Source organism: Anoplopoma fimbria, chromosome 1, assembly GCF_027596085.1.
Source record: "Anoplopoma fimbria isolate UVic2021 breed Golden Eagle Sablefish chromosome 1, Afim_UVic_2022, whole genome shotgun sequence".
Classification (NCBI taxonomy): domain Eukaryota; kingdom Metazoa; phylum Chordata; class Actinopteri; order Perciformes; family Anoplopomatidae; genus Anoplopoma; species Anoplopoma fimbria.
The window spans coordinates 29,487,725-29,498,644 of record NC_072449.1 but is presented as its reverse complement, the minus strand read 5'-3'; the positions used below and the strand labels follow the sequence as shown (position 1 = coordinate 29,498,644).

The 10,920-nt window shown below is 38.2% G+C and overlaps 1 protein-coding gene across 1 annotated transcript in view; it reads left to right on the top strand.

Moving 5' to 3' along the window:
* Positions 1 to 327: 327 nt before the first annotated feature.
* myo7aa (myosin VIIAa) overlaps positions 328 to 10,920 on the top strand; it is a 59,692-nt gene continuing 49,099 nt past the window's right edge. The window contains exons 1-2 of the mRNA XM_054606598.1: positions 328 to 426; positions 8,989 to 9,102. Coding sequence (XP_054462573.1) covers positions 328 to 426; positions 8,989 to 9,102 — 213 coding nt within the window. The remainder of the gene's footprint in view (positions 427 to 8,988; positions 9,103 to 10,920) is intronic.

Below are 10,920 nucleotides of genomic sequence, written 5' to 3'. Positions count from 1 at the left end.
TTGAGGCTCGTTTTTAGAATTTTGTTTGATAAAGTGAAACATTTTTTCACCAAATGAAAGATTTTCTGAAGATCCTCTTTCCTTGTTTGTAACGGTTTCCTCTTTATTTCGACTTTTTTAACCACCAAGCCAAAGACCTTTTGCATTGGAAGTCTCGTGCATTTTAGGACGGAACAGTGGATCTTTAAAAATATATAGATAACAACTATGATCGGGAGACCTGTTGTCACCAATTTACAACATAACATCGACCAATCGACGCATCAAAACAAGAAGGAAGCGTTCATTGTTTTAGTCGGTGGCAGATCTTAACTAGACGTGGTAACCATGGCAATGAAAATGAACAGGAGGGGATCTGATTGGGCGCTGGAGGGCTGGGACACTAAACTACGTCGTCTCAGCTTCAGATACGCCACCCTCGTCCAGGTAAAAGAATGTAGCTCATTTCATTTTTGAAAACTTGCTTTACAAAAACAAAGTATCAGGAGACTCGGGGAGACTTAGGCTCAGAGCTGATCCCATACTAATGTAGATCGTAAATGTAAAGTCACCACAGATCCTCATGCTCAGTAGTTTTGATTTTCTTCAGTCACACTCATCTTACACCACAGTCTCTAGGCTTTAAATGAAACAAGCTTAAGTTCTATATGAGAAAACACAAAGTAAATCAACCTGCACTTAAAGGAAGTTTCTAGTATTTGCAGTATTTTTTTACTTGTCACCTTACCTCAGTACTTAAGTAACGCCACTTTGTTAATTATTTTAACCCAAACTACAATATTTTCCTAAACCTAACTAACCGGTTTTGTCGCCTAAACCTAACCAAGTTGTTTCCATGAAGACTGAAGTTTATTTTGGAAAGACTGTATGTGTGTAACGAGCAAAAATGGACACGTGTTACTTGACTTTCATGGGAAATCGCCCCACTAGGGGTTTTGCTTTGCATTCTGTTGCATAAGCAATAGTTTTTAACTATTCATTCTTGGCTTATGAACTGGCAAATCTCCGCCCACGTATAGTTTTTGGCGGTTTGGCTGATCGGATCACAACCGTCCTCAATGAGTAGTGGGTGCATCTACACCTATACTGTCACATGGTCATTTATTAAATCTATGAGGGGAAACATGGCCCAGAGTTCATGAAAGGTTTACAGCAGGCCCATTTGAGACCCTAACCCTAACCCTAACCCTCACTCTGTAGCACTTGACCAACTGTCAACCCATTAATCCTCCAGTGCCACCAGAATAGTTATGCAATTTTATAGTGGTTAATCCAACCATTTTTTTATTTAAAAAAATATTAGAAATGTATTAATGAAGTTTAAATGATTATGATTATGAATTATTAAACTTAAAGTTTATTAGATTTTTGAGTACATCAATAGATAACCTTAACCTGTCTAAGGTTTTGAAATTGTATTTTTTTACATTATTTTTTAACTACTATTCAAAGAAACAACTATGCATTAATCCATAAGGTTAGATACAAAAAAGAAAATAAATAAATTAAATATAATGTAAATCAATGACTTATTTGTTATTTATTCGTATTGACAACAAGTGTGTCGTTTCAATTACTTTAGAAAAACATTTTTTTATATTTCCACAAAGCCTGTTTGTTTGTTGTTTATCTGTTTTGTTTAGTGGTTGTGTTCAGTGTCGCGTTAAGTTCCACTGCGATGGAGAGCTGGTATTCATTCGTCATTCAGCAGCTCTCTCTCATTTACTGGACAATCACAATGAGAACTGATGTGTGTGTGTGTGTGTGTGTGTGTGTGTGTGTGTGTGTGTGTGTGTGTGTGTGTGTGTGTGTGTGTGTGTGTGTGTGTGTGTGTGTGTGTGTGTGTGTGTGTGTGTGTGTGTGTGTGTGTGTGTGTGTGTGTGTATTCATATGTGCATGTGTGAGTTCAACAATCGTAGTAGACCATATAGGGCTGCATAAATAACCAATTAGCTTTACTCAGGCAATTGTACCTTACTTGAGTATGCCTACTTGAGAAACTGCAGAGACCTAGTCATAAACCAGCAGAGGGCAGACCCGGACCTGAAGAAGACCCCTAAGCTTCAGTCTGCAGTGGGGGGCTGTGGTCTGCAGTCAGCTACACTTGTATAACTTTTACTGAAGCTAGTACACATCAAGAGTAACGAGATACTACAAAGCTGCAGTTAGAGAGACTTGAGACTGAGCTGAAGTGATAGAATCATGAGCCTTGTGTTGTTTTATTGCAGTATTGCTATTTTTACTGGAGTCAAAGATCTGTATCTTCCACCACTATTTCTTCGGTAATATTATTTTCCCAGCATTCCCACTGTGTTGTACTGTATTTGTTCCTTTGCCGTCTCTGTGGAGGCTGAGTAGAGACAACATTTTAATGTTAATTGCCCACTGAAGCGGGTTAGGAAGGGAGCTGGCCTCTCTGTGTTTTTATGGGCAAGTTTATTCGTTGACAAATTAGCTTGTCACTATATCTCACCCCTAGAACCTTTGACTTATCAAATTGATCAATCTAAATGCAAATGAGGTTGAGATGGAAGTGCCGTTATCAATCACATGGACTCTTAATAGTTGTCTGCTGTCCCCCTGCCTTAAAACGCTCCTAACTCTACAGTAATTGAATAATCTTCACTGTTTCCCTCAGGGGTTTTGTGAGACTGTGGTGGGGGAGACCTCAGACCCTCTATGGGGTCCAGGGTCATGTTCCCCCAGAATAACATTATGTACAATTTAAAGTTAAATGTATTAATCTGGTGCACTTTGAGAGAAAAATTAAGAGGCCAGATCTGTGAAGAACTTTGTGCTCTTTTTTTTAGCAGTGATGCAATGTAACTAATAAACTAATATAGTTGTTAAGTAGCTAAGTAAGTAACAGTTTGGCGGTATATGTAGCCTACTTAACTTGAGAGTTTCCATTTATGCTGCTTTAAACATCTCAGAGTGAAATATTGTACTTTTAACTTCACAACATTTATTTGACTACATTAGTTATTCAGATTTAATACAAAATATATATCAACTAAAAATATGATGTATTACAAAGAATGATAAAGCCTTGTCATTAAGTATATGAAGTAGTTCAAATAAGCATTAAACTGATGAACACATTACTGCATTAATAATTATAAATCAGTGATATAAGCCTTACATAAATATAATATTTGATGCCAATAATTTTTTACTTAGGTAACGTTTTGAATGCTGGACTTTTACTTGTAAAGGAATACTTTTACACTTTGCTCTAGTAAATAATTTGATCATTAACACATTGGTTGTATAAAAATGAATGATGATGACACAGCAAAAAAGTCACATTCACAAAGCACGGTGAACAAAAAGCGGAGTTAATGTGCGTGGAGAGGGCCAGCCAATTGCCCCTTAAGAAGTGGAAAAATATTTTCAGTTAATTATGAAACTATGGTGGAGTAAAATAGACCACGGCGGCCCGCCAAACTCTAGGTAATTAATGGGGAGCACTGATCGGAGTTTCAATGTGCAGTAATGGTCTAAATGTCCCTTTAGACGTCATTTTGGTCTCATAGGAAACGAATATTTGGAAAAACACGGCTGCAAAAAGTGTAACTGCAGAGCAATAAGAGTTTTCTAAGTGGTGATAAAATGGAACCAGTAGAGGGCAGACCGTACATGAAAAAGACCTCTCGGCAGAATACAGATACTGTGCAGTCTGCAGTGGTGAGCTGTGGTCTTTGTGCACTTGTATTACTTATGCTGAACCTAGTACACATTGAGGGTAACAAGATACTACAAAGCTGCTCTTAGAGAGACTTTAGACTGAGCTGAAATGACTGAATCTACAACATGAGCCTTTGTTGGACATTAATCAAACCTTTGTCTATGGTCGCACACACACTTTTAAAATAATTAATTCCATTTGCTTGATTATTAAATGCCCGATTGGACATGTGTTACAGAACCCAGTTATTTCTCTCATGAGTTGGTGGAGACCAAAAAAACTGAGCTCAAAGAAGAGTGAATATTGGACTAACAAGGTGCTATTAACATGACTTTAAATGGATGATAATGTTTTTCACCACATCAACTTTAAGAAAAAGGATTTTACATCAGTGTTAAAAAAAAATCTCCAGACTGGCAGTTATGCATTTAAAGTCTCCAGTTAATTTTGGAGAAACAGGAGAAAACCTAAACCACTTTACAATACAATATTGTTACACATATACTGTATATTCACAGATTCTCAATTTAGATGTGAATAACTGGTTTTGTGGAGGTGGATCTGTTCAGGCACGTTTTCTTCTTTTTGTTTTTTTTATTTACTTTTGGTCACTTTTGTATGGTTGTATTAGTGTTAATAGATCATTAGTAACAGGAAGTAATGCTGAAGACATGCAACAAATGTCCCCAAGCGGATTTGAACCAAGAAAGTTGTGGTTCACGGTCGGCGTATTAACCCAAAACCCATTATTTCTACCTGTCCTCTGTGTGGTTTGTTACCTTTCCACACAGGAGCAACATTAGCAGGCGTAAGTGAATACCCGGCTCATGTCTGGCCTGAATTATTTACCTGAAGAAAGAGATGATGAGCCACTGCTCACCCAGCATGGACATCACATCACTGCCGTTCTGCTAACACCACACCGACACCGTGGCTTGTCTCGGTCACGTTTGTCCTAGCACGGTGTGTGAGATTATAGTAGTAGTAGTAGCCATGGTGGAAGTCCTTTACTCTAAATCTATCCTGTTAAAGACCTTTATGTTCACATGTTTAGCAGCATGAAATGAGAGGTCCACGAGTTACAATATTGCTTGGGGAGTTTATGAAAAGGCTTAGGCTGAATCATTATTACAGACTTGTGTTCAGAGCCAACATGACCTGGTTGTGTTCGAAATCGTTTCTGCTATACAAAGGTAAATACAAGACAAAATGCAGAGCTGGAGTAGGAACCCAAAGTATTACTATAAAGAGTAAAGGAACATGTAGAGAGAGATTCTTACTTTGAATTTTAAAGTATTCCTGTTAGCGATACGATCAAGCTATCAAGCTATAACATTTCATGGATGATGGCTTCCCCCAAAAACCTGCAAGTCTTAAGACCACTAAGTTTGGTCCTGGGACTATCTGTGTGTCATGTATTCTCCATTTGCTGCGGTGTCTGGTTGGCTGACCTGGGGGCTTCATCGATCTTTAAACGACTCGTGTAAAAAGCCTCTAAAGGCCTCTCTCCAAGCTGTGGTGGGAGAATGTCTGTTTTGAAATACACTCGCAGCTAAAAGTCTTTTCAGTTCAGCAGTCAGCAATGGGAAAATTGTGTGTACTTTCGTAGTACCAGCTCTTTTTTAATAACCTTTTAAAGTTGGTTTTTGAAAGGAATTATTTTTTCTGTGATTAGGGCTGTCGCCATGTTTTAGTTACCTCAGTTACGATATTTGGAATGAGGAGGAGTGACGTAGAGACGCCGTATATGACTCTGGTATGGCTCATGTTTACAATGTTTACTGAGGGAATAAAACAAGTGAGAAGTAGGGTCCCTTTTCTCATAGACTTCTTCACAATCAGACATCTTTTTGCAACCAGAGGAGTCACTCCTGGCTGGTGAATAGAGAGAATGCATGTTTTAAGACACTTCCTCATTGGTTTCACTCGGCAGAACTGGAGGTTAACGCCTGGCCTAAACCTTACCATCTTGAATACCTCCATTTCGTTCTTGTTGGCAGCACCTTACGTGATAGGCGAGTGTGTTTTTGATCTCACTTACATGAGATATAAACAGTGTCGCCGCTCTGATTTTTATCCTGGATTGTTGCCACATACACAGAGTAAAACTGCAAATGCAAGGGCTTTCATCAGCAGGCCCTAGCCTCTTTCACAAATATATTAGGAGATAAAAAGTGACTTAACATACATTTACTCAAATGAAAATCTTCAGGATTATTTCTTTAACTTCGTCAAGACATACAGATTTAGTTGTCAACATTTGTAATTGTTTTGGCGGACACAGACATTCTATGGTGATCAGAAAACGCTGACGTGTCATTCTAGAGAGCGTGGACAAACGCTGTGTAATTTGAAGGACTAGTCAGTCTAAAAGCATTTATCAGTGCAAAACGGTTAAATTAATTTAAAACCTTAGAAGATCCCGTCAACCTGAACAGGAAAAGTCTTGTGACAGATAATGGGTGGATAAATGGATTTAAAACAGAAAGATGGAACTTAAAGGACAAAGCTGGTGTGATTCTATATTCCCTATTTGGTGCACATTTGGTGCTCTAGTGAGTATTTGTGGCAGCAGGATGGTGTATCTGGGATTGAGTCAAAATGAACGATTGTTCATGGTGTGTTTGTTCAGAAAACAATGGAGTTTAAATGGCACAGAGGAATTAGATAGACCAGGCTATGAGACACACAGAATCCTTGTAAGTTATGATAAATTAATGTTGGTTTGGGATATTTGTTGACATAACAAAAACTACTGAATGTCCTCAGAATATTGTTAGTGTTGGTGGCTGACTGGTTTGCTGGTTTTCTTACTAGTTTACTGGACTGGTGATGTGTGACATCTTTTAATAATTGTGTTAAAAAAAGAAATATCCCAAACTGAACTCATCTTACCTCACAAAAGCACAGGGAAAGCACTTTAAACTGAAGTCAACACTGAAGTGCAGTGGTGTCTCCATAAGATGATCAGTTACCAAGCTCATCTGAATTATATATATCTGCACTTATGGTTGAAGATGCATGTGTGGATGACGGGAGGGAGAAAGACGTGAAGGTAAAGAAAGACTGAGGGACAGAGGAAGAAAAATAAAAGAGAAGACAAAAAAAACAGACACCAAACAGATCCTCTGTGTTGAATAATTCAGCGTGTGGTTTCTGATAGTTGGCCCTGCTCGCTCCCGTTTGCTCTGTCACAAGCTGTGTGTGTGTGTGTGTGTGTGTGTGTGTGTGTGTGTGTGTGTGTGTGTGTGTGTGTGTGTGTGTGTGTGTGTGTGTGTGTGTAACAGGTGCTTGGTGGTGTAATGTTCAGGTGGATCAGTTTGCCAGACGGAGTATTTACTTAATTAAACAGACATATGTAACACAGACTCAAAAAACATTCATCACAGTCACACACACTCTCACACACACACAACCCTCAGTGAACTCACGTTTAATGCTACACACAGCTAGCGTTCTTACCACCACTCTCTCTTCTTTCGGAAGAGGAAGGGAAAGAAACAAAGAGAAAAGACAGGCTAAAGCTTAATGCTAACACTAGATGCTAACAGCAGCATGTTAACAACATCCCAATGACAATGATGGCACGTTAGATGTTACGCAGGTATAATGTTAACCATGTTCCCTGTGTTAGTTTAGCGTGTTAGCCTGCTAACATTTGCTAATTATCAGTAAACACAAAGCGCGGCTGAGGCTGATGGGAATGTCATAAATTTTGCAGATATTTTGTCAAAAGAACAAAATATGGGAAAACAAGATTATTGTGCTGGATTAAAGGTCAGGGGATCAAATTTATTACAGTTCATCCTCAGGGGACCATGAATGTGTGAACCAAATGTAACAGCAATCCATCCAACAGTTGTCGAAATATTATCATAAAAAAACAACACCTGTTTGTAGTGAGGGAAAAGCTGACAGACAATTAAGTCAAATGTCATATACCTGCAGCTGAGATGTTGTGGAGTAGAAGTAAAAGTCGCATAAAAGGGAATTACTGAAGTAATAGAAGTAGCGCGAAATTGTACTTAAGCACTGCAGGCCTATTGTAAATATAGAGTAGTTCCAACACGCTTGTGGAAAATAGATAGTAGGATATTTCAGTGTTGACCAAAGTGTGGGCAGACACACACACTGTGGAAGCAGCTCATCATCAGTCATTTCATATTATCTACTCCACCATTGGCCTTCCTCGAAATGCCTAAAACAAAAACATATATTTGTAATTAATTACCTGACAAGAACGTTTAGTGGCCATGTGAGTTATGACTTAAAAGTAGAGTTACATTACATTTAGCGCCGCTAAACCGAGGAGGTCAGGGTAAATGGTGAATGGTCAACAAATCTTACAAGTTTGACACGGGAGACCAATTTTAATTTCTTCTTTTCTACCAACAGAGTTTAATCGAATTAACTTCAATATTAGAACAAATGTTGTGAGGAACTCGCCTTGGTGAGCTACAGTGCAGGACAATATTCAACACAGCATTCTGATAAAACCATCATAAAACATAGAAGAAAATACTATATAATAATTCTATTGGGTGTTGATTGAAAGGGATTCTTTTGACATTGGTACATACATTGTTTTTTCCAAGGAATATTTAGGCATTTAAGACATATATGAATACACAAAGTAAAATAAATACTATGAAATGTTGTACAGGCATTCATGTATCCATCAGTAGAAGGTAAAACAAGGTTCTAAACTTTTAGTTTTATTAGATTGTATTAGTAGTATTAGTAGTATACTAATACTGTCTTTAATGTTTCTCAGTTGAACCTCTTCACCTCTTCAACTTGCAGAATTCACATTGCAGTAAGAGTCTGCAGTATATCCATCTGTACAGAAATCTAACACCCGACGTAGGACACACCTGAGGAGGAAGTGACATCTTGTTGCCATGGGCGACAGGGGAGGTTGTGGGGAGGAGGAGGAGAGGTTTCATAAAGTGTGAGTGTGATAGAGAGAGAGAGAGAGAGAGAGAGAGAGGAAGAGAGGGAAAAGGAGGATTGTCCCAAAAATGTTGCTGCAGTGGAAACTTCAGAGTGATCTGAAAATCAGCAGGAAGTCTGGATGTTATTAGAAGTTTTTATATACATTTTCCTCAACGTGGACCAGGATTATACAGACCCATAGATTTGGAATATCTCAGTCTTTTTATGACAGCTTTATAGCTATCAATTTTTACGTGGATATTTGGGAACTGCGTGGTAGGAAGCAATCATACAAACAACAGATCAATTTATGTGGTGTATTTTAAATTTTCATATCAGTGTGGACTAGAAGTCTGCTCAATCAGCACATTAAGATGTACAAGCGTCGGGAATATGTGGAACTTTACGAGAAGGATCTGGCCAAATGGGCACTGCTACGCAACGTCAACACTGTGATGAAACACAGTACCCTGATGCCGGTACGCAACTGTGTGTGTGTGTGTGTGTGTGTGTGTGTGTGTGTGTGTGTGTGTGTGTGTGTGTGTGTGTGTGTGTGTGTGTGTGTGTGTGTGTGTGTGTGTGTGTGTGTGTGTGTGTGTGTGTGTGTGCAGAACTGTTTGTTAAAATAATTATGCATGAATCACAAGAATGTGGTTTTTCTGTTTTGAATCTGTTTCGGAGTCATGAAGCATAATTGTATATTTGAAAACTGTGTTTAAGTTTATTACATACCTTTTGTGTGTGTGTTTGTGTGTGTGTGTGTGTGTGTGTGTGTGTGTGTGTGTGTGTGTGTGTGTGTGTGTGTGTGTGTGTGTGTGTGTGTGTTATTGAAAACAAGGGCGACAATTTGTGGCCATAATTGCGAGCAACAAAAGAAAACTGTATCTCTATTTTAGCTTCAAGGAATAATTAGATAGTTCGGGAGACGTCCTTATTCTTTCCATGAGCTTAGGGAGATTCTCCTTCAGATATTAATTATAAGGCTACAGCCAGCAGCCGGTTAGCTTAGCTTAGACTGGGAACAGGAGGTAACAGCTACCTTGGCTCTGTACAAAGATTCAAAGTCCACCTACCAAAGCCCTGTCTCATAGTATTATAAAGCACTGTTCAGTGTTCTGATGTCTCATAAGCCTTCAAACTCATGGATCTGTTATTCAAACTGAACTTCCTGGATTGTTTTTCTTGAACTTTACACAAGCATTTCCATTTTCTGCTACTTTATACTTCCACAAATATTTTACTTTTTACTTCACTACATTTACTTAATAACTTAAGTTAATAGTTCATTTTTTTTGCAGATTCAGATTAATAATACAAAAGATAATCAACCAATGAAACATGAACCTGTGTACGAAGTAATTATAAATAGCCCCACCTCAACCTGCTTCAACATTAAAGTGATTAATGCTTCTTACATTGCGCCACCACTAAAACAGCCTCTTGGTTTGGTTAAAGTTGGTTAAAGTTTTACCAAAGCTAATCAATTGACATGTCATATCTCATTAGTTTAATCCATAAAAAATAGTAGCAAGTAGCAAACAAGCACCTTTCCCAAAATGTCTAACTATTCCTTCAAAAAACTAGGATAGGGCCATGAAATATAGATTCCTTCATCTACCGTTACAACTAACAGATCAATGTGATGTAATGTCAGATACAACAACATAACCTAACTTATTTAAAAACTCACCACCTTTAGACTTAAAATGTGGATCGGAAAAGTTTGTATCACAATTCACAAACTTAATGTTACTATAGATTCCTATGGTGAGTTACAGTCAATAAAAACATCTACAAAGATTTCTAAAACCATGAAAACTGTGTTACAAACTTCTCCTCTGATGATATGTATGCTTAACCTTCTATAAACACAAAAAATACAACACAAAATCTTTGTTTAGCACTCCTCTGAATGTTAGTGTTGGATGTGAGCATCAAACAGCTAGCTCTGCTACAGATAAACAGAAGCTGTGTATTTAACCATTATACTGTGTGAGTACAGAGGTATTTTGATACCATGTGGTGACTTAGCCCCAGTCTTTACCTCTAATGCTGACTAAGTCTCACATTTAAGTCATAGACAGTCACAGGGCTATGAATTGGATTTTAAGAAAAAATAGAAGGGCACTCAGATCCGCTCCAAAATGTATTGGGTTCTTCCTGGGCCTCTGTTACACCTTCCACCAAGTTTCATGGAAATCGGAGCAGTAGTTTTGTCCGTAATCCTGCTGACAAACAAAGAAACCAAACTGAAAACGCTTGACGGAGGTAATAATTAATGTCTTTACATCTTTAGA